This window comes from Lynx canadensis, chromosome D1 (genome assembly GCF_007474595.2).
Source record: "Lynx canadensis isolate LIC74 chromosome D1, mLynCan4.pri.v2, whole genome shotgun sequence".
In the NCBI taxonomy this organism is placed as follows: domain Eukaryota; kingdom Metazoa; phylum Chordata; class Mammalia; order Carnivora; family Felidae; genus Lynx; species Lynx canadensis.
In genome coordinates, this window is record NC_044312.2 from 77,837,615 (window position 1) to 77,862,985 (window position 25,371).

The 25,371-nt window shown below is 36.4% G+C and overlaps 1 protein-coding gene across 2 annotated transcripts in view; it reads left to right on the forward strand.

Moving 5' to 3' along the window:
• ANO5 (anoctamin 5) overlaps positions 1-25,371 on the forward strand; it is a 91,255-nt gene that overhangs the window by 15,874 nt on the left and 50,010 nt on the right. The window contains exons 3-9 of one of the 2 annotated variants that reach the window (XM_030333175.1): positions 553-603; positions 8,563-8,604; positions 11,544-11,657; positions 14,618-14,686; positions 15,983-16,267; positions 20,446-20,559; positions 23,388-23,503. In XM_030333175.1, the coding sequence (XP_030189035.1) occupies positions 553-603; positions 8,563-8,604; positions 11,544-11,657; positions 14,618-14,686; positions 15,983-16,267; positions 20,446-20,559; positions 23,388-23,503 (791 nt within the window). The remainder of the gene's footprint in view (positions 1-552; positions 604-8,562; positions 8,605-11,543; positions 11,658-14,617; positions 14,687-15,982; positions 16,268-20,445; positions 20,560-23,387; positions 23,504-25,371) is intronic. The other variant, XM_030333176.1, reaches the window with a different exon arrangement.

Genomic DNA, 25,371 nt, shown 5'->3' on the forward strand with positions numbered 1-25,371 from the left:
TTTTCTCTTGGGTTGTAAGTACAGATCCTTAGAAATTCTGGTGTTGCATTTCCTAAAGTATTCACTTTAATAATTCCAAACAAATGCTGAAAGGCCTAAAATAGCCAATTGATTCTACCTTTCATTGTGGTCCTGTTCAGGGCTCCGTATCATTAAAACAGTGGTGTACCTTGTTATTTCTCTGTATGTAGTAGTTCTTAACCATTTCTTGCATCTCAGATTTTTTTTTTATGATTTGATAAAACTACCTCCAAAAATTTCATTCTCTCTCAGGCTGTCTCTCTCCATACACACACACACACACACACACACACACACACACACACACACATACACACACACATGCAAGCACACGTGAGCATGAACACACATGCACATGTATACACATATATATCCACAGTTTTGCATTCACTTTCATATGTTTTATAAGTCCTCTGAATTGCAGGTTTAGTATTTGTATATCGAGAACCTAGGATTTTTGTTGTTGAAAGTTATATGCTCCCCACTTGCATTATTACTAATGGCATTATATCTTCCCCATGGTACTGTTAGCAGTCCCTGAGCAGCAGAGAGACCAGCTTTCTCATCAGTGAAGAACCAGCGGTAAGCATCAATCGATACTATACTTTCTTGCATGGACACAAATGGGGTATTATTTTGTAGTCAAAGATGGAGATGCTCTGTTTCCCAGGTTACAGTTATTTTTCAGGTCCTCATATATGAAATTTGAGGGTCAATTACTTTGGAAAAAAAAAACAGTTTCTTATGGGGAAAAAAAGTAACATAAGACATATTAATGAGAATGACAAAGCATGGCCATTTGCTTGCATTTTAATTTCTCAGTCTTACAAATGAGGAAAAGTGAAGGGTCTGAGAGGTTTAATGACTTGATTAAAATTATCCATATGTTTAAGAGGCAGATCCTGGGCTAGAACTTGAGTTTCTGAATTCTAGTTCAGTATTCTCTCTTCATACCTCATTTCTTTTACCTGTAAGTACATGCCTAAGAATAATCATGAAGTATAGTTTATTTAAAAATCAAATTTGAATATCAACTAAGAGGTCAGTAAAGGGATTTAAAATTTTTCACTAATTTCTTAGTAAAAAAAAAAAGATGCTGTTTGGGAACATGGGAAAATAGAGTTATATTCTTACGCTGACAATTTTAACATAGGTGATATTTTGCTTTTTGCTAGCATACTGATCTTTAATCTTTCAGAATGAAGGTTGTGGGCTGACCAATTGAAATAATTGAAACTTTGTTAGGTTTTCTTTTTTTTTGATCATGTGAAAGATATGATGTCAAAGTTTAAAACATTAAAAGGTGTCCTTTACTTTTCCGTGTGTGTGTGGGGGGTGTGTGTGTGTGGTGTGTGTATAAAGATACATGTGTAAATTTATATTCCTCCTGCTTGTTTACACTAAAGGCATCATACTATATGTACTGGTCTGTTCCTTGGTTTTCAGGATTTAAAAACATAACCCAGAGTTCATGCGATATTGTACATAGATTTTATTCCCATTCATTTGTATGTTGCATAATATTATATTGTGGGTGTTTAGCATGGTGTATTCATTCAGTCCCTTTATTGATGTATATTTGAGTTGTTTTTAATCTTTTGTTATTACAAATATTGTTGTCATATATACCTAGGGAATCAGTCTAACAATATTTTGGCCAGTGCTATCTTTATAGCTAGGATTTTGGTATTAAAGAATAAATGCATATGTTATTTTGCCATAGATAGCCAAATTCCCCTCTGTTTTGCATTTCTAACAAGTGTAGGAGAATACCTATTTGCCTACAGCCTCATCAACAGCATGTTGTCTTGAGTTTAAATTTTTGCCCATCTGATAGTAAGATAGCTAGTGGCTGTTGGGAGCTCTTTTAGTTTGCCATATATCTTAGTGTGGTTTAAATTTGTATTTCTCTCAATGAGTGAAATATTCACCTTTTCCTATGTTGGTGGTCATTTTAATTTATTTTTCTGGGTAAACAGATAAATCTATTTATCGTATCTATTTTCTTGTCAAACTGTTAGTTTTTTTTTTCTTTTGTTTTTTTGGAGATGTTTACATATTTATTGTTATCCCCTTGCCTGAGATATGAGTTGCAAATACTTTCCCAATTATGTCATATGCTAGTAATTAAAATTTGAGATTCCAAATGATTTTAAAGTGATTTATGATATTTCTTTTTTTATGATGACATTGTCTTTGGTTAAGCAATAAGTTGTTAAAATTAAACAGTAAGCTTCTTTCTTAAATAAACTTTTTATTTTAGCACTGCAAGGTGCTCTCAGCTCATTTTATACTTTCCCTGCATCAGTCCTGGAATCAACTATTTCTCCAGGGAAATTTTTCTTTTAATGTCACAGATGTGTCACAAAAGAACAATTTGTTTCAATCAGGGCCCTATTGGCCATTTTCAGAGTAGGATAGTTTGGGGAGAGCTTAATGAAAAACTTATAAATATGGGGTGCTGAAGAATCCTGCTACGTATACATCTAGTAACCATGAGTCTGTTGTCATCTATAGAACTGAGGGAATAGAAAGAGAGCATTATGTACTGAAGACCCTGAGAGGCTCAATGACCTTCAGTGGAGGGATACAGCCTTCCTGAATCTGGCCTCCAGAAGGAAGTCATTCACTCTCTTCCTTCTCTCTAATCATATTTGGGAAACTAGAGGTCTGGGGAGCTCTTTCATATCTATACCAGCCATCCTCACAAGAAAAAGCCAGGTAGAGAGCTAAAGAGAGCATCTGCTGGGATGAACCAAAAATATCCAGCAGAGTACGTGTTTTCTTTTACACTATTAATGATTCTATAAATATAGAAGAATTAACATAATTTTACATTTTATTTGAAATAAAGTGGTCAACAGTGGATTTGATTGAGTGGCTAGCTAAGAGGCTAGCTGAATTGCTAGAAGATACTAGAAGGACCCTAAAGCCATTAAATAGGAAAATTCAGAAATTCAGAAAAATTGGAAAAGCCATACCTAATAAAACTTGTCCCAAAGCAAATACCATCTGTGCTTGGGGGTATAATTTAATAAGTATTCAGAGTTTAATGAGGGATGGATGGAATTAGAAAGTCACACTAGGGGCATGCTTTAGAAACAGTATACATGCCATTCACAGGTTCTGAAGGGGTCTGGGTCTTTAACCTCAGGAATGATATTACAGATATTTGACAACTTATATGGTGCAGAAGCTACCTTTGAATAAATGGACCAGAACCAGTCAGTATAAATATGGCATAATATTTATAATTAGTCAATGTATATATTTAGATATGGTTACTCCAGGGCTCAGACATTTAATTTGCTATCCTGGCTTTAAATACCATTGATACACTGTAAACTCTCAAATTTAAGTTTCTCAATAGACATCTCTCCTGAACTTAAGACTGAAATATCCAAGTGCTTTCCCATCATATGCACTTGGATATCAAAAGATGTTTCAGGATTACTGTGTCTGAAATGTAATTTTTTTCTTTCTCATAAAAAAAATCTCCCTGGTGAAGTGTTTCATATTCCAGCTCCACACAGTCCAACCTTCTAGTTGTTCAAGCCAAACACTTTTTAAAAAATTATTATCTTTATTTTTATACATTACATACAATGAAATGCACTATTTTAAGTGTATGGTTTGATGAGTTTTAACAAACCACAACAGTCAAGATACAGATTTCTATTATCTGCTGTTTCACCTCTGTTCTGGGCAACCAATGATTTGTTTTTTATTTGTTTCTAAAGTAGTATGTGAATGGAATCAGACTCTATAGGCTATTTTGTGTCTGGCTTCTTTTGTTTAGCATAATGTTGCTGAGATGCATCCAGAGCTTAAATGATACTGATATATTGAATCTTGTTGAACACATCTATAGTTTTTTTCTTTGATTTATTTTGTTTTATTGCTAAATAGTATTCCAATGTATGGATATGCCAAAATTTGTTTATCGATTCACCTGTTGATGGATATTTATGTTGTTTTCTGATTGGGGACCATTATAAGTAAAGCTGTTATGAACATACATGTAAGACATAATATAGTTTGAATAGATGTATATTTTAATTAATCTTGGTTAATTTGCTAAGAGTAAAATTTCTGGATCATATGAAAGCATATGTATAACCTTATATGAGACGACTGAACTATTTTGGAGAGTGGTTCTACCATTTTTCTTTCCTACCAGTAATGTATGAGAGTTCTACTTCTCTCTACCCTCACTGGAACCCTCTCCACCCTCAAATTAAGTAATCTAATGGAAGGTAGTGGTATCTCGTGATTTCAATTCTCATTTCCCTGATAAATGATGACGTTACACATCCTTTCTTGGGCTTGTTGGCCATTCATATATCTTCTTCTGTAAACTATCTGTTCAAATCTTTGTGTATTTTTAAAAGTCAAGGTCTGAATGTGAGACCCTTGTCAGCTGTTTTCATTGCAAATATTTTCTCCCAGTCTGTGACTTTACTTTTCATTTATTTAAAAATATCTTAACATATTTTAAATTCTATTATGTTTGGTAAAAACTTCCAAAGTTTTTCTCAGAAAAACCCCCCAAAACTAAAAGCAAAACTAAAAACAAAGAAAATGATTAAATGAGAGTGAACAGTGACATTATTTATCCCATTACTGTAGAAGGGAGTGTCTACTCCTTGGTGAAACTGACTGAGAAATTCAGACATTGAAATTTTGATTTTTTCCTGGCCATGTAAGACTGTCATCTTTTGTCGTTTTTCCTAGTGTTCTCATAAATTGGATTCTCTATGTGCAAATATCCATTTCCTTAAATTTTTTGCTGCATAACTAGTTGTTTCTCTGTGATTTCTATGTGCCTGGTCTTCAAGGAACAATCTTAAAGCTTGGTGTTTCACTGTACATCCTTAAGGTCCACTGCAGGTATTTACAAATATTTCTGTGTCTGATTAATCCATCTGCTACTTTAAACTAGAAAAATAGGAAAGTTTTACATGGCTGTTTTTGTTTGTTTTGAAGCTATAGTTTAAACATAGGTATATGTAGACCACAGAGGCTGGGAATATGAAACGCACTCCAAGCAATCTTATCCAGATGTGGTTACGTATAACTGGGGATTTTCCAAATTAACTTCCATTTGCTAAATTGAAACTTACATCTAGAATATTAAAATGCAATAGAAGCTCAACATTCATTGAAGATTGAGACAAACATATTTTTCAAGAAGGAGTATTTTACCAGTGTCTTAAGAAATTGCTGGTAGTTGACTTTTATTGCTTTTATTATTTTATGGTTGCTGGCTTCAAGGTTGCACAGCACTTACTAGCCAGCCTTTTGTGTACTTAGCCAGTTGTATGTCTTTAGTACCTTTTGCTGATAATTAACAGGATCTACCTGATAACATTAAAGATATGAGTACACAGTATTTGGCACAAAGAAATCAAGATATGCTAGCTACTGTTTAATTGCTGTGGTTTTGTTTAAATTTAGGACTTCTGTAGGGTCCACTCAGTAAGCAAGTTTTACAGTTTATAGATTGAGTATCTACATCCTTAACATCGAGGGTTAATGTGGTTTTTAATGTGAAATCGAAGTCTCGAGAGCAACTGGACTTTTTCTTGCTTAGAAATTCACAGCATTGAATGGCTTGTGGTATTACAACTCCATGAATTATATTGATTTTCATCTCTTACAATATATATTCTAGAAATGTCTATGATATTGGATTCCCCCCCCACCCCACCCTGCTGTCTCACCAATGATCTAGTAGCTGAGACGGGAGCTGGAGCCAGCAATCTCAGAAGTGCTGCCCTCTCTAGCACACTAAGTAGTGTGCATATTGGTCAGTGGCTGGTCTGTTGATGATATTCAAAAATGGCCAAGGAGGAGTACGAGAAGAAAGAAATACATAAAGAGGACTACAGATGTGTGATACAAATTATGTATAATGAGAGGAAGATGCTATTGACACCCCCTACTATGTGGCATAATAATATAGGTGATCAACTCTCTTCCTAGAGAAAGGACTCTAAAGTGTCTTCTTACAAATAATTAAAAAAAAATTTTAATGTTTATTTAGTTTTGACAGAGAGAGACAGAGTATGAGCGGGGGAGGGGCAGAGAGAGAGGGAGACACAGAATCTGAAGCAGGCTCCAGGCTCTGAGCTGTCAGCACAGAGCCTGACACGGGGCTCGAACTCACAGACCATGAGATCATGACCTGAGCCGAAGTCGGATGCTCAACTGACTGAACCACTCAGGCACTCCAAAATTAGTTTACATTTAATGAGTTGAAATTACATGGAGAAAACTGTTTTTACGAAAAGTTTATAATATATGAAAATTTATTTTAATATTGTAGTATTATGAAAAAGGCAAGAAATGTATATTAAAATTAATGATTTACTATACTAAAAAAATTCAGTCAGTGCTTAGAGAAAACCAGAAATAAATACACCAAATAGTTACTAAGATAACAAGGAAATAGTAATGATTATAAAAATACCTATTCATTACTTTCAGTGTTGCCCACATTTTATTTATGTTTATTTATTTATTTATTTATTTATGTTATTTTTTTTTAATTTATTTTGAGAGAGAGAGAGAGAGAGAGAGAGAGTGCAAGAAGGGGCAAAGACAGTGAGAGAGAGAATCCCAAGCAGCCTCTGCACAATTAGTACCGAACCCAATGCGGGGCTTGAACTCATGAACTGTGAGACCATGACCTGAGCTAAAACTGAGCTGGCTGCTTAACTGACTGAGCCACCCAGGCACCCCAGGTGTTATCCATATTTTAATAAAAAGCAAACAATTTAGCACGTGATGACCAGCTGCTGATATTGATCCCATTGGTTTTTTTGTTTTTCAAATATTTTTTTAAAGTTTATTTATCGAGGAGGGGGAGGGACAGAGAAGAGAGAGAGGATCAGTTCTGCATACTGTCAGCGCAGAGCCCAACACGAGGCTCGGACCCACAAACTGGGAAATCATGACCTGAGCTGAAACCAAGAGTCAGACACTTAACCAACTGAGCCACCCAGGCACCCTGATCGCATTGGCTTTTATATCATGAAGATATCATATGATTTTGGAAAGCTGCAAACTAACTTGATATTAGATGTATTGATTACAGAAGGCTTTTTAGCACTCATCTAAGTAACTTTTTAAGCCTGCACTCTTAATAGCTCTTGAATATATGGTATCTAGTTAATTCATGACCCTATGGCCAACTTATTCTTTAGGCACAGTAAGCACAGTGCCTTCTAGGACCAAGGATATTTTTTGAAGCCCATGGAAGTGTTTTAATTTTAATTTCTTTTAAAATCAAAATTAAAGAAACAAAAAAAAACCACCCCATAAGTATAATAGTGTGTGTGTGTATGAATATATATATTCATTTCTTTCTTTTTAAATTGATAAAAACAATTTCATGGAGAAAGGAGCACACAGAAAGCAAATAGGCCAGACAGAACCCATGAAAGTCATAATGTGGACCTTCTTGGCCCCTTAGTGTATAACTCTTTCCTTTCCCTTAATGATTCTGTAATGAACTGAGGAAAAACATCTGAGAGTAACAGTAACTTGTGGACCTCATGAAAGATTCCAGGAAAATCAAAGTGCTAAGATGAAAAATTTCAGCCCAGGAGAAAAATACAGTTTAAAATACACTTTATGTAGTGACCAACATCCATCTTGTGTCTGTTTGCTCTAAGCAACAGCAGTATTAACTAGTCTATGCAGAGTAGGTTCTCAGGTTATGGAGCAGGGATTTTTCATCCAGTAGTCACCACTGCTTAGGGCTCTAGCTTATTTTATGAAAACAACAGGTTCAGCAAAACTTTCCATGACAGGAACTAAAACTTTTAATTGATAATTTTATTAGGTTATTTATCATTTCATTATAGTATAAAATACACACAGTACTTGCCTTTTTGTGGCATTATTTGGTTTTCTTTCAAATATTATTGATTTTCCCAGATGTTTTTCGGTACTTGCCTTGGTGTCTTAAAAATAATGGTCACCGTAACTGAAGATTGAAGACAGCTTAGCATTTAACTGAATGAGATCCCCTTTCCTTCCCCCAGTATTTTGGGAGGCTGTGAAATATTGTCTGCTATTAGGTGAACCTTCTATACCATACAGTATAATTGTAGTAATTTTAGTAGTAATTTTCTTCTCCTGATATATATGGGCATACTTAACTGATTACATATTTTACTTTACATTTCCCTTTTTTTCATGTTTTCCTTCATTATTTTTTTCTCTCTCCTTTCTTCCTTAATTCAGTTCCACTTAATGTTACAGTATAAAGAACTTAGGGAAATTTACTTTGAAGTCTCTTTTATTCCCCTTTCCTTTATTCTTCATTGTTTTCTTCCTATATTCGTTCTTCTTTCCTTCTTGCCAGCTTCTCCCACCCTGCAACTGTAAATATCACACACACACACACACACACACACACACACACACACCTGAGTAATCATACTGAAGATTTGTGTCTTTGTGTGTCTGTTTTTTGGAAATCTTTTCTTTACTCTGGCAGGATTTGCTAACTTTCTGTTGGTTGTTTCACAGTCTGCAAAGCGATACAATTTGTTCCTGAAGCGACGTCTTTTGGTAAAAAAGTGCTGAATGCTGCTGCTTACGCTTTGGATGGCTGCAGTAGTAGCCCCAGTCCTTTTTATCCAGTGTATACTATTGATTTGTGGGGACTTTGTCACTGATTCCCAGTCTCCAGGCAGTTGAGATTTTAGAATGGTGATTCTTAATTCTGTTTGGATCTGATTAAAGCTGTAGATGCTCTTTCTAAAAAATGTATATGTGTGTCTATCTATATACATATAATATATATATATTATTTATATTGCTGTGTATACATATATATTACATATATGTAATGTATATATTTGATATATAATATATTTTTTATATTTGCATATAAACACACATATATATTACATACATATACACACATATACAGACAATTTACCTACAGTTTTAGAATTTATGAACTCCTAGTGGGAATCCTGGACTATGAACCTCAGAATAACTACCTCATTCAAAGAAAATCCACCCAGATGTTCACCCATTATACACTGGAATTTCTAAGAGCAAATCAAATATAAACACAGACACGTACACACATGGCAAAATGTTATCTTTGTGTCATGCCTTGAGCAAAACAAAAGAATGATGTTTTTTAATAGCCTTCAGTTATATGTAACAGAGTTATCAAGTTTTTCTCCCCTCATTTGCTTCAATCAGTTTTTTGTTAACAGTACTAAGACAGGTACGTCATGGTGATCTACAAGGTTACCAGTGATTTCTCCATCTGTTTTAAAATGTTTATTTATTTTTGAGAGGGAGAGAGAGTGGGGTAGGGATGGAGAGGGTGGGAGAAAGAATTTAGGAAGTGGGCTCTGAGCTGACAGCATAGAGCCTGATGTTGGGCTCAAACTCATGAACCATGAGATCATGACCTGAGCTGAAGTTGGATGCTTAACCGTCTGATCCACCCAGGCAAGCCAATTTCTCCGTATTTTTAAGCAATTTACTCTTTATATTAGGACACAGCATAATGAGAGAAGTTTGGGTTTTCCTAGGTAGCATCTGGCTTTCAGAAGTATATATACCCATTTTGACTGAACACTGAGAAAACTAATTGTTTTCGGGGTTACTTTGTTTACTAAGAGTCAAATACTCTGCGTGTGATTTTTTGTTGCCTTCAATGTGCATGACTTCTGTCATCAGAACTTCTCTTTGTGGACTTAGATTTAGCTTGCCCAAACAATAAAAATACTTGTAAATGTATATTGTTTTAAAAATAATCTCTCCCAGGGGCACTTGGATGCCACAGTGGATGGAACATGCAACCCTTGATCTCTGGGCTGTGAGCCTACTTAAAAAACCATGCAAATTTTGGCTGTCACAGATTTTGCTTTGAGAGCAAAAGGATTATTAGGATTTTTACCTCTAATTTTTTGCTTTGATTATATTTAGTCTAATTGGTCTTTTATTTCCTGCCCCAAGTCCATGAGTTTTGGTGAATTTCATAAACTATGTTAATATTATGATGATTTACAAGAGCTCAAATGACTTTTTTTTATTTTGTTTCCTTTTTCTTTTTGTAGTGAGTTGTAAATCAAGGGGCAACAGGAAAATAGTTTGAGTTTTCTCAGGTTCTTTTACTTTGTTTTAGGCAAAAGGAGATGATTATGCATCTTTTGGTAAGATGCAGAGAACTCAGACATAGTATTTGAATTACTATTTTCTATATTTACTCTCTAGACTCCCTGGATGTGTTTTGTTTTTTTGCTCATTTTCCCACTCATGTCTTTCTGTGCATTAGGAGCTGCTTCTTCCTGAAACATATCAGCTATGCCTTCACATAGATAAAATACAGTTCTATTTTTCATAGAACACACTTCAAACATGAGATTTTTGTCTTATTATACATGACTGTTGTACATCTATTCTTTTTTAGGGGAGGTCTCCCTGGCTTGAGTTGGGTGAAAAACAGCATAGAATACCATAACAGAAACTCATAAACTAACACGAGTAGCAGTTACAAAAACTAGAAACATCCCGTTCTCCATTCACAGGTTAGCTGAAGCAATTGGAAAGTTGCCAGTGTTAAGTTATAACTGCTTCACAGGGTTAGAGAGATCACTAACATCCACTATATCATCTGTTTGCGTCAGTCTAAGTATTAGATATATCTGGGCTATTTGAAATATTACGTATTACACATTACATATAAACTCTGAGGAAGGCCACATCAGTCAAACGTGAAATCTCTTCTTCTAAAGCTCTCTAGTGTTTTTGTAGTTCTGAAAGGAAAGGAATTAATGAAATATACAACATGTGAATGCTGAATTTGTCAGTTTGACTATTCCACTGAGAGAATTGATAACATCCGATTTTAACCAAAGATGGTCTCGGGCTCACGTAGGGATCAGAATTGAAGGGAGATCTGCATGAGCATTTACGTGCTGTAAACCCAGCTGGCAAGCTATCTGCTTTCTGATTTTTAACTGCACTTTGATTTTACTTTAACCCTTCAGAAGTTGAATTAGAAAGTGGCAATTTTATGAAAACAGAGAAGCATTAGTCATAAGTTAATTTTCTTAGAATGAGATTCATTAATTGGTCGGTAATTAATTCCACCCCAAAGCAGTGTGTGAACATGAATTATTTGTCTGACTCATTGGCATGTTATTTAATGAAGCTAACAAGTCTGTTTCCGAATATGCATTTTGGGATCCATGTATCCATGTGTTCATTTTATATATTGGTATAATTGCACCATTTTTGTTGTGTGTGCATGTAGTTAAATGCTTACCTTCATCTTGAGCCTTCCTGGTATATGTATATATCTTCCCTATGGAAGTTCACTTTCCAAAATGAGCATAATCTGTTGGTGAAAACTCTGGCTATTTGTCTTTACCCATCAATTCAGGATTGAAAGAAATTAGACCAAATGTCAGCTAATTCGTTTCATTTTTTTGCCATTTGAAAATAAAACTGGAAAGTTGTGTCATTTCTGTCTCCTACAGTTTAAAAAAGATGAACAAAGCAAAGATTCTATCTTCTTCCGAGATGGGATTAGGCAAATTGATTTTGTGCTCTCCTATGTTGATGATTTAAAGAAAGAAGCAGACCCCAAGGCGGTAAGTACTTTAGGGAAGAGAAACTGGGAATCCTTAAAAGAAACACTTCCTGTAGTTCATCAGGGTTGTTCCCATTGAATTAAGCTGTAGAGGTCAGAGGCCTCTGAAGTGTTATTGAAAGCTAAGACTGAGGGAGAAGATTAGAAAACAGGCCTAATAATGGATTGGATTGGATGTGTAAAGTCAGTTTGTTTTTTGGGGTTTTTTTTTTGGACATCTTGAACACTACCTTCTTTTTCTTCTCCCAAGTGACTGGGAGTATGTATATTGTTTACATAGCTCCACAATATTAAACGTGACCTCCAAAATTTGAGGTGTGTGTCTGAATATAATATTTATTTTCACTTTGAAAATGTATGGCTAATCCAGGCCATCTGAAATGTCCTCCACATTGTGCTCTATTCCTTATCCTGTTTTCTTTTCATTATAACCCATCACTTTCTGAACTTGTGTATATGTTGTTTAACTTGTTTGCTGTGTGTCCAACACCCTAAATTAAGTTCATGAGACCAAGGACTTTGTCCTGTTCACTGCTGTGTACCCAAATGCCTAAAACAGTGTGGTTGCAGCATAGTGGATGCTCCAGAAATAATTATATTTGAAACAATGAATTAATACATTAATCCATATGTGTAAGTGTGTACACACACATTTACTAACATACTTACCTAGGAAATAAATGTCATATAAAATAAAAATAAAAGAACAACAGATATTATCCCCATAAAACCCTGTCCCTCTCTTCCACACTTTCCCTGGAAACCCTTCCATCAAGCCCCTGAAATTCACTCATTTGTCATCATTTTCTTTTTCTCTGAATGTCCGCCTGTAACCGGGCTCTTCATTGAGTTCCCTGCATTCTCCAGGTGTCCTCTCAGGTGATGGTTGCCTTTTTCTGGAGATGGGCAAATGCCTGCTCCGCCCTTCTTATATCTCATTGTTGATTACAGGCAGCTCTCCCTACCTCATCCCTAAAATTCCTGAGCTTTTATTCTTCTCACATTAATTATTGCCCTGCTTTACTGCTGTCATTAATGTGTCCCTGGGTCTTCCTTTCATTTCTCAACAGTTTGAGCCCTTGGTTCATTATCATTCTCTTCACCAATACTCCTTAAATTATTGATTATTGCAATTCATACATCAATGACTATTTTATTTACAAAATTTTTTTAAAATCTGTGTTTATTTTTGAGAGAGAGAGAGAGAGAGAGAGAGAGAGAGCACGATAAGGGGAGGAGCAGAGAGAGAGGGAGATGCAGATTCTGAAGCAGTTTCCAGGTTCTGAGCTGTCAGCACAGAGCCGACGTGGGGCTTGAACTCACAAAAGCAAGTTCATGACCTGAGCCGAAGTCAGACGCTTAGCTGACTGAGCCACCCAGGCGCCCCAGTGACTATTCTAGCATCCTGGCTCTCTTCCTTGAACTCCCCTTTCCATTTATCTTAGTTTCTTGCTCAGCCATTCACTTCCCTAGAACTTGTCATTATTGATAACTGCAAAAATATTTTTGAATGAATTAGAGTTTTTCCTAGAATGATGTGGTTCAGGTTCAACTATACCCCTCTCTTGTTTTTTTATGGCTGTGTCAATTAAGCTTGTTCAGATAAATGAGTAGATTGGAATAGAAAGATTATCGTTTATGCAGTTTTAATCTTTTTTAGACACTGAGTTATATCCCCAAATTACAGTGATGTATCATAAAAGTAGTGTTTAATGACCCATCACCTAGTAATCCTATTAGCTCTTCAGTTTTGGCAGTCATGTTACTTGCAAAAGCATTTGTTACTATAATGAAAAGAGTGGTTCACTTTCTCAGTTCTGATAAGAGATAACAGTAATTTGAATGCCTAAGTCCTTTTTTTTTTTTTTTTTTTTTTTTGGTTTTCTGGAAGTTTGCAGTCTGCCTCCCTCTGGTAATGTGAAAGAAGGGCAATTATGAAAGGAAAATCTGTACCACTGTCATAGGCCTGTGCTCATATGTGGCAAACTTTGGAAGTAGGGGAAAAACACCTTAAATTATCTTTTACTCTTTCTTGTAAACTTTAAGATATATCAAGGTAGACCTATCCATTTGAAGATAGGCATTCTATAATACCATAATAAAGTCTTTTAAAATTTCATTTACTATAAAATTCTTCAGACTTAGGTAATAATGAAAGCCAAAAAAAAAATTTCAACAATCAATGCATTCTTTTAAAGCCCACAAGTAATGATTGTTTTAACTTAATCTAATTTAATTAAATTAATTAATTTATTTTTTTTTCTAAGTGAAGCTATTCTTTTCTTCAGCATTAGAAAGTTATAATGAGGGGCATGTGGGTGGCTTAGACGGTTGAGCGGCCTACTCTTGATTTCGGCTCAGGTCATGATCTCAATAGTTGTGAGATCAAGCCCTGTGTCTGACTCCACGCTGAGCATGGGGTCTGCTTGGGATTCTCTCTCTCTCTCTCTCTCTCTCTCTCTCTCTCTCTCTCTCTTTCTTCCTCTGCCCCTTTCCCCTGCTCACATACTCTCTCTCTCTCCTCTCTCTCTCTCAAAAGATAAAATCAAAATAAAAACTCACAATGATACTTTGGCTTAAATTTGAATTAAATATATCCTTTCTTTTTAAGAGTGTTGATGTGTTTCTAATACCGAGTCTTTCTGACCAAGGGCATGACAGGTCTCTCTATTTATCTAGTTTTTTAAACTGTTATTTAGTAAAGTTCTATACATACTTTCAGATAGCAGTCCTGCACATTTCCTGGAAATTATTCCTAAATATTTTGGATTTTTATAGTTATATTGTGAATTTTAGTACAGACGAAAAGCAGGACATGGTGCTGAGATGGGGGTAATGTATAAAGGACTTTTATATACAAGCATGGGAGGGGCAGAGCACCATCTGGAATAACGAGTCTGTTTATCACGGGGCAAATAAAAGTGTTCTGCATAATTCTACCAATTTTTTTTTTTCCCATAGGAAAGGAGAAAAGAATTTGAACAAAATCTCAGAAAAACAGGTCTTGAGTTGGAAATTGAAGACAAAAGGGTAAGTGTAGCTGTTAATTTGTACCAGAGTCTTGGTGTTTTAAGCAATTGTTTTCTTCTGTTACGGACTTTGACCAAATAGACTTTGTGTTTGAGAGCAATACAATAGTTTTTTTGGCTACTGTTATCTGGATGGTAGGGCATATGGTCTTCCTGGTAAAGAAGTAGGTCAAGGATATGAATATAAGACAATGAGCAGACACTGAAAAAAATAGACATAATTCCATTCAGGATACAAAGAAAGTGAAGATACGGTTCTTGTTTCATATCTCTCATTTTTTTAATATGAAATTTTTTGTCAAATTGGTTTCCATACAACACCCAGTGCTCATCCCAACAGGTGCCCTCCTCAATGCCCATCACCCACTTTCCCTCCCTCCCACCCCCCCATCAACCCTCAGTTTATTCTCATTTTTTAAGAGTCTCTTATGGTTTGGCTCCCTCCCTCTCTAACTTTTTTTTTCCTTCCCCTCTCCCATGGTCTGGAGAGTGTTATGCTAAGTGAAATAAGTCATGCAGAGAAAGACAGATACCATATGTTTTCACTCTTATGTGGATCCTGAGAATCATATCTCTCATTTTGAAGGCTGTCTGTAATCTGGCACTCTAACTAGTTAACCTGGCCATCATCTGCATACCCACTACTTAAGCCAAGACAACTTTCTTTGCTCATGAATACGGCAAATTCTTTTACTTATTTATTTTTAATGTCTTGCCATCTATTGGTTTTCTAGAATTTCCTTCAAAATGTTTTTTTAATTTTTTTAAGCTTATTATTATTATTATTATTATTATTATTATTTTGAGAAAGAGCAGGAGGGAGAACAAGAGAGTGTGCACAAGCAGGGGAAGGGCAGAGAGAGAAGGAGAGAGAGAATCCAAAACAGGCTCCACACTGTCAGCACAGAGCCCAATGTGGGGCCTGAACTCACGAACTGTGAGATCATGACTGGAGCTGAAGTTGGACGCTTAACCAACTGAGCCATCCAGGCACCCCCTGAATTTTATTGTTAAAAATATTCTTTGTTTGTCTCTATCACCCACATGTGCACACACACACTCACACACACACACCCCGTGTATACATATACATACATACACATATGTAAGTGTAATAATACAGATACACGTTTTGAGCATTTGTTCCTCTGAAAATTTTGCTGAAAAGTTTCAATAAATTGAAAGTGCTGTGACATCTGTGATTTGTTCGAGTTGTCATAAAACTTTGTGTCTTTACTCAGTTCGGTAAAAAGTAAATCGATATGCTTCCTGTTATCTTTGCCTTCTTTTTCTACAGAACTCTGAAGATGGAAAGACGTATTTTGTCAAGATCCATGCCCCTTGGGAGGTCCTAGTTACTTATGCTGAAGTGTTGGGAATCAAGATGCCTATTAAGGAGAGCGATATTCCTCTGCCTGAGAATATCCCATTCAGCTGTATGCTTGAGCCTCTGAAGCTCCCAAAGAATGTGAAGCACCCTCATCCTGAATATTTCACTGCCCAATTCACCAGACATCGGCAGGAACTCTTCCTCATTGAAGACAAATCAAGCTTCTTTCCGTCCTCATCAAGAAACAGAATTGTAGGTAGAGAAGACCTTTGAGCACATCCCTTCAAGTGAGGCTTGTGTATCTGCACGTGCTAGTATACATCAATGCTATGTCTGCACTGGGTTTGTGCATACATTTTGATAAGTACTGGGTGCTATTGAGTCCAGGTCCACCTGGACTGCTTAAACCTGTTCACCTACCGACTTCTCAAACTGTTGTTTACACGTGAAAGGGTGACAGTGTGGGCATAGTCAAGACGGATGCTTTGTGCAATATCGGGAAAAGTTCTTAACGAAGAGCCAGGGCTTCGGTTTTACTGGTTCTTTGCAAAATGGTTTTATAATCTTAGAGTGGTTTTATAAATTCAGTGCATAGCAGGAGGAATATTGGTCATTCCAAATGGAAATGGAATTTTAAAATTTCTTTGTATATCGATAGCATTTGAGAAACCTCAAAACTTTTTCCTTTCATTTAAAACCATTTTCAATCATGGATAATATTTCCTCCCCATTTGTAGTCAATAAGACCTTTAAGTTTCCTATGAAGAGCCTCTCTGTAAAGAATCATGCTTTCTGAGTCACTGCTTCTTCATGTTAAGATAGGAATAAAGTCTAGGTTTGCCTAGAAAATTAAATGAGTTAAGGTATGAAAGGCTTCGATACCTGGAATATACTAGGTGCTCAGTAAGTGTTAGGTGTTATTATTATTATTGACCTGACTTGAGCGGGGGAAAAAAGTAATGTTCCTTTTTGCTCTGACCCTCCTCCCTGTTGCCTACTAATGTGATCACAGGGTCTTAATGATCACTTACTGCCTTTCCCAACTTGAGACTTATTTCTTTTCGGTTCAGCACTCTTCAGTGACTAAGGATTTTGAAATCATCATTTTTTCTAGTTTCTCATTTTTTTTTTTAAATTCACAGACAGGAATATTACATACAATACAATGCCTAGAATTTGCATATAAAAATATGAACCTACAAACTAAAAATGTTCTCCCTTTTCTTCCCAGCAATAAAAACCCACCACCACCACCACAACTACAACCTAAGGGGCAATCTCTAAAAAGGGAGTAAAGAGCCTATGACATGGAATCAGAAGACCTGGTTTCAAGTCGTAACTCTGCTGCTCTCTAAATAAAACAACCTCTCTTAAAACAGAGATAATGATGGTCAACACTGGCATTTCTGTCAAAACCAAATGAAAGAATGTGTGTGAAGCACTCTGCAAATTGTAAAATACTTTAGATAGACTTACTACGTTAAAAAGTAGCTACCAAAAGGCCGGCGAACCAGACCAAATTAGGAACTAGATTAAGTATAGAAATACTAGTATCCATTTATTTTTACTGCTTCTGTGTAAAGAGTGCCAATACCTTAGATTAATTCAACATTAAAACACAACAATTTTAATAATTTAATAATTTAAAATTTTATATTACATGGGGCGCCTGGGTGGCTCAGTCAGTTAAGCATATGACTCTTGATTTCAGCTCAAGTCACAATCTCATGGTTTATGGGATCAAAGCCCTGCATTAGGCTCTGTGTTGACAGCAAGGAGCCTACTTGGGATTCTCTCCCTTCCTCTCTCTGCCCTTCCCCTGCTCGCTCACTCTCTCTCTCTCTCTCTCTCTCTCTCAAAATAAAAAAGATAAACATTAAAAAATATTTATGTTACACTATCACTCTTGGCAAAAAGATGTACTAATTTAGGGTCCTAGTAACAACAGATGGAGTGCTCAGTGCTCCATAGCATTCTTGACACTAGTATTTACAAAGCTTTCTTTTTCTTTCTTTTGTAATTATAGCATAACATGAATAGAGATAGGCCCACAAGTCATAAATGTACAGCACACTGAAACAACACAAAACAAACACGGCCATGTAACCACCACCCATATCAAGGAGAAGACTTTGCTAGCCCCCCAGAGACCCTGCTGCCTCCTTCCAATCACTATTCCATCATCCTCAGTAGAAGTGGGCTTTAACTTCCAACAGCAAAGATTACACTGTTTTTACACTTCACAAAAACGGAATCATGCCGTATATATTCTTTTTTGAGTATGGCTTCTTTGGCTTAACATTTATTTGTGTGATTAATTTAGCTCTTATATGAGTTATTGTGCATTCATTTTCATTACTTGGTTTTGAAATTTATTTGTGTATGTGTCATGATGGTTGTTTTGTTTTGTTTTGTTGAGAGAGAGCGAGCGAGCATGTGAGTGGGGGAGAGGAACAGAGGGAGAGAGAATCTTAAGCAGGCTCCATCCACACTCAGTGCAGAACCCAATGCTGTGCTCAATCTCATGTCCCTGAGATCATTACCTGAGCTGACATCAAAAGTCAACGCTCAACCGAGCTACCCAGGCACCTCCGTCATTATGGTTTTAATTTGCCTTTCACTGATATAAATGGGATTGATTCTCCTTGTATATGTTTATTGCTTATTTAGATATGCGCTTTTATGAAGTCCCTGCTAAAGTCTTTTGTCTGTTTTTCAATTAGGTCTTTTCTTTACTTGTTGATTGGTAGGAATTGTTTATATATTCCTTTTATGAGCCCTTTGTTCATTATATATGTTTACTGATCTTTTCCTACTTCTTGCTTCCTTTTTCTAATGGTTTCTTTTGCTCAACAGATGTTTTTAATTTTAATGTAGTCCAATTTCTCAAACCTTTACTTTATGAATCATGCTCTTAATCTTTAACTACCACCAAGACCATGAAGTTAATTTCCTATATTATTTTTTTGAAGTTGTATTACTTTACTTTCCCCATTGAGGACTACTGTCCACCTGGAATTAATTTTTGTGCATGGTGCAGTTTTCCCACCATATGTGGTCATCGGTTTGCAACAATTATTGAAAACATTCAACTTTTCACCATTTTTCAGTTTTACCTTTGTCATAACTCATGTATCTATACATTCATAGGCCTACTTCTGGGCCGTGCTCTGCAGCTTTGATCTTTTTTGTCCATTCTTGCATCGATACTGGCAATGTTGAACTTTACTTGAGTTCTGTAGTCGTGGAAAACAGGGACAGTTACAGAAATCGCCCACTCTTCTCATTCTGGGCAACTGTAAAGGATCGCCCTTCACCACATGACTTAAAGAATATTCATAGATAACCACCACCCCCATCTCCCAATTTGACTTGAGAGCACCATTTGCCACATAGTTCATCCTAAATTCTCCTGGTCATTGGCATGTCCATTTGTGTTAGTTGTCTTTATACCAAGAAAAAAAATTAAGCTTCTCATGTCTCTATGGCAAGCGAGTAGTTACAAGTTGGAGCCAGTTGCCCGGGCTACACTGCCATAGAGACAGGGAGGTAGTGATGCTGTCTTTCTTGATGTTTACATTTAGAAGAGATGGGTCCTAGAAAACTTAAGAAACACACTCCTGCATTGTAAAACTGTCAAGAGGCTTATCTAGTAGATTTTTACAGATTTATATAAATCTCAAAGGGATGGAGAAAAAATTTATAAGTTCTCTAAAGAAATGCTCTAAGAAGAGAGAGATGGAGGAAATCCCTTTCCCTTGTGGCTCCAGGGAAATTTAGATTCACACTTAGCCTTATAATTTCTCCCTTTTGTTATTAGTTTGTGGTAATAAGAGTCAGACACAGGCCTTCCACATGCCCGCTCTTTGTTGGATAAATGGCTAGCTGAACTATTTATCTGCACTGACCCATCAAAGTATTTGTTAGCTAAACTGACCAAATTTTGATTAAACTTGGCTCCCACAGGACCTTAACCTTTGATGTACCTTTAACCCAAGCTGACACTGGCAGGTGTAACAGTCCTGCCTTAACACAAAGAAAGATGCTCTCTGAAACTGCCTTGCCTCTCCTGAATGAATGAATGAATGAATGAATGAAAAGACCCTTTCTGCCTGACTTTTCAGATGTCTGCAGATATCGCTCTTGCAATAGTTTTCCTCCCCCTCTTGCTTTTTGTTTTTAATGTTTATTTATTTATTTTGAGACAGAGCGCACACATGCGTGGTGGGGAAGGGGAGGGGCAGAGTTTGTGTGTGCAAACTACACCACCCCACCTTCTACATCTTCCTTCAGACAACAAAGGGAAGGTTTAGAGCCTGTGTCTACATTCAGACAAAGTTGGACATTGTTAAATTGTGATGGAAACAAAATGTGGAAAGCATAAAGTTCAGAAATGTGTTGTCTAATGCTTACTTCAAATTACGTCATAGGTTTATTATATTCTCTCACGGTGTCCTTTTGGAGTAGAAGATGGGAAGAAAAAGTTTGGGATTGAAAGACTGCTAACTTCTAATACCTATTCATCTGCCTATCCACTCCATGATGTAAGTATAAGCTTGGTTTTGAAATCCTGAATCCATTTTTCCTCTCCCACATTCAGAGGTTGCCTTGTTGCGAGAGAGAATCTTCCCTTTGCTTCCTCTTTAAGACAGGTTGCTTAATTCTTTCTCATGTTGGGAAAATCCCTCAAACTCCCTAGTTCCAAGCTGAGAACTTTAACAGCTATGCTGAAGCACATAGTTTATACATCTTTACATTGAGGTTTTAATGGAAATTTATTTTAAAAAAATATTACATTTGTGTGTGAATTTTCTTTAGAACTCATATTGAAAATAGTGGTTTTATTAAAAGAACATTACAGAATATGTGGAAATTTCTATCTCCATCAGATCTTTTCTATTATAAAGTTTTGAATCCATAAAGGACTTGAATTATGTGCATTAATGTGTTCATTTATTAGATACATAATTGATTTTAATGACAGGCATTTTCTTGTGTGTGTGTGTGTGTGTGTGTGTGTGTGTGTTTTTACAAATTGAAGGATTGTGGCAACCCTGTGTTGAAGAAGTCCATTGGTACCATTTTTCCAACAACATTTGTGTATTTCATGTTTCTTATTTATTTAAAAAATTTTTTTTTAATATTTATTCATTTTTGAGAGACAGAGAGAGAGACTGAGTGCGAGTGAGGGAGGGGCAGAGAGAGAGGGAGACACAGAATCCAAAGCAGGCTCCAGGCTCTGAGCTGTCCGCACAGAGCTTGATGCAGGGCTTAAACCCACAGACCACGAGATCATGACCTGAGCCGAAGTCGGATGCTTAACCAACTGAGCCACCTACGTGCCCCTCATGTCTTGTTTTTTTGAGACATGAGTTTTTTGGTTTCCCACTGCATATATAAAATTGTTTACACAATACTGTAGTCTGTTAAGTGTGCAATAGCATTATGTCTAAAAAAGAACAATGTACACCTTAATTAAAAAAATAATTTATTGCTAAAAATGCTAACCATCATCTGAGCCTTCAGCGAATTGTAATCTTGCTGGTGGAGGGTCTTGCTTCTGGACAGCTGGAAACTGATTGCTGAAGATTGGGGTGGCTGTGGCAATTTGTTAAAATAAGACAGTGAAGTTTGCTACATCAATTTGATTCTTCCTTTCACAAATGATTTCTCTGTAAGGTGAGATGCCTTTTAATGAACTGGGTCTCTTCAACAACTGTCAAGCTGATTAAGCAGAATTTTCCTAAATGGGTGACAGGTTTTTATTATTATTATTATTTTAATGTTTATTTTTAAGAGAGAGAAAGAGAGACAAAGTGCAAGTGGGGGAGGGGCAGAGAGAGAGGGAGACAGAATCCAAAGCAAGCTCCAGGTTCCAAGCTGTCAGCACAGAGCCTGACATGGGGCCCAAGCCCACAAACCATGAGATCATGACCTGAGCCGAAGTCAGCTGCTTCTCTGACTAAGCCATCCAGGTGCCCTAAATGGGTGGCAGTGTTTAACAGGAGTATCAATTCAGGTGAATTTAATTTAAGTGTTAGAGAAATCATCCTCCTTCCCCAACTCTCCCTCTCCCTGTACACACATTTTTTTCCCCTTGGGCAAAAGAATTTCTAGGTGATTATAGATTCAAAATAATGCCATGGCCATTTAGTAGAGAGAGAGATATATAGTCGGTTAATAAAACATTTCACAATGCATTCTCTGTCAGTTTTCACAGAAAAAAAGTCCTTTTGAAGATTTTGAGAATTATTTCTTTTTAGGGCATTCATTCTCTTTTTACTATTACCAGGTCATTAAACCAAACTAATATCCTCAGTCAGCAGCAACTTTAATCCATAAATCAAACCTTCCAGCAAGCAGGGTGCTTTATGATCACTAGAAACCTTAGCTGTTAGAGATAGATGTAACTTACCATTAATTCTACTTTTTTTTCTTTGTTTTCTATCCTGAATGTAAGTTTAGGTGCTAGATTTCCCCTTATGTGCTTTAAAGAATGGTTTTTCAAGATACCCAAATAGGCTGCCTTTTTATTATTTTGTTTCTCAAGATTCAGTAGGATTAGTGACAGAAGAAGAAAACAAGACGGAATCTACGTGATAGAAAATCTTCTATCTTATCACGTAGAGATTTTCACATGTGCTTAATTTAGATTGGATATTCATTCATGCTGTCTCTAGCAGTTCATTTGTCTGGACCAGCAGTTGAAAGAAGGTGTTGAACTGCCACGTGTAGACAGCACTAGTATTCTGCTCTGTTGTGAAGGGGTATTAATAAAGCTATTCAGTAGGTAACAATGGGGAAAATCTTAGGCATGAAACAATACTGAGGTTCTTTGGTGTAAAGTTTATGATACATATTTCAAGTTTTCTGGGAAATGACGGCAGTGATTGCCAGTGAGGACCAGATGAGTTTTCTGGAGGAGATTCCTGTCATAGCAGGATGACTTTGGATCATTCACTGGACGTTGCTTGGGTCTAATTTTTCTATATGTGAAGTAAAAGTGTTAGCCTATTTCTAATGTCCCAGCCAGTTACGTAGTTATATTAATCCCTGAGCTGTGACTATTCTAGTATGATTTGAGTAAAGAAAGGGCTTTCGACGTGAAAGAGCAGCTTGAGGAAAGCCAAAGGTTCAGACTTTAACTTGTATTTTTAAATAACTGGGTGCGAGAATTTAATGAATCCCTTGTGTCATCGTTTATTGTAGTTTTGGGGAGATAATTGCACATCAATGGGATATGAAAATCCAAATCTAAAAGTTAAAGAGAACATTTGCTTCATTCACTAAACTTCCTATAAAACAGTGTTTATTTGCTTCACCCTCATCTTTTGCTTTGTCATTCAAGTACTTTCATTTTGACTATCTGTAGGGTCAATATTGGAAGCCATCAGAACCTCCTAACCCTGTCAACGGGAGGTACACACTTTGCCAGAATTGGGCTCGGTTTTCCTATTTTTACAAGGAGCAGCCTTTAGATTTGATTAGGTAAGTTCCTTATTAAACACTATCAAACGGATTAAAACTTCATGATGTGATTTTTATTCACAGCAGTATCATATTCCATTCTTTTCACCACTGTTTTCACCCACCACATGTCACATGTCCCCAGTTTTGTACCCACACTATCACTTAGTCATTCATTTGTGAGCAGAATGCTGTCGGTGGAATGCGCTTCATCACCATACAGAAGTAGCTCAGTAGTTCAGAGGTTGGGACTTGGTGTGTAGGGTGGGCTGGGTTCAGATCCAAGTTGGTCAAATTATTTAACTTCTGTGAGGCTCATCAGTAAAATGGGAATAACAGTGGTGCTTTCCTTATGGGGCTATTTAATAATAAAATGAGATAATGTATATTTTTTAGCACAGGGGTAGCACTTAGTGCTTAATACGTATTAGCTTTGTTTTGTTTTGTTCTGTTTTTCTCTGAGTTCAGGAATTTAGAAGATAGCAGAAAGGTTGTGTATGGACGTCTGTGTGTGTGTGCATGTGTAGATCTCAGAGATCTGGGAAGGCGTTTGTCCTGTGACCTCAATTCTTTAGACAGTTTCATTGGCTAAGCACGAAGACTGCAGTAGCGAGTTCCTGCTTTGCACCATAACAATACTACATACATACAGGATGTTAGGAGACTCCTGCTATGATTTCAGTAAAGGAACGATCAGATTAGACCCCTGGTTGTTACAGACCCTGTTTTTTACTCCGTGATTTATATTTGTAGTACTGTGTTTACACAACATCACAGTATCCTTTTTATGAGACTGATTTGGATGCATACATCCAAACAGGTGAACGATTATCTCAACAGGTTTGTTTAAGGCAAATAAGAAGGGAAATTTTTAAGAATAAATGAAAGGCAGATAGCATATATAAGCTGGTACTTTTGGTAAATCATTGTCTGAACTCTTTATTTGATGGATGTTTTAATTGTTTTGAATAATGGTCATTTCATTTTTTAAATGATGAAAGTAGCACACGTTTATCAAAAATTCAAATAAACAGATGTGCAAAGCTTTTTTTTTTTTTAAAGTTTAATTTTGAGAGACCGTGCATGCAGATGTGTGCGAGCATAAGCAGGGTAGTTTCAGAGAGAGAGGCAGAGAGAAAATCCCAAGCAGGCTCTGCACTGCCAGCACAGAGCTCCATGCAGGGCTCAAGCCCACGAACTGCGAGATCATGACCTGAACCAAAACCAAGAGTCGGATACTCAATTGACTGAGCCACCCAGGCACCCCAAGATGTGCAGAGTTTTAAGTGAAATTCTACCTCTATTGAACTTTGCAGAAGTGACTGCTGTTGATTTGGTATATCCATTCAGTTCTATTTTTATGTGCATAATAAAATGCATACACAATCATATTTTTTCCTTAGAAAAAACAATGACATCTTTATTTACCTTTCAGCTGCAATTTTGTGTTTGCACTAAATAATATATTATTGGTACTCCTCCTGTGAATACATACAGTTCTATCTCATGCTTTTTAAGAGAACACAGAGTGCCATATTGTAAATTTTGCATAATTCATTTATCTGGTTTTTAATTGAAAAACAGGTTGTCCCAGATTTTTCACTGTTACAAACGTGTGGCTAAGAACAGTTGTCAGACATTGTGCCCTTGGAGGATGTTTTCATAGCATATTTTCAAAGAAGCAAAGTCATCAGAATGAAGGTTTACATAGTTTTACAGTGTTCAAAATATATTTAAAATATGTATTCATTTGACATTTTAAAACTATCAACAGGTGTTTCTGCTATGAGTATTCCCCAAAGGTTTGTATTTATAACCCTAGATACACACAAACACATTACATCTTGGGTCAGTGCCAATGTAGCTGTAATACTTCGTTAGCCCTTGCT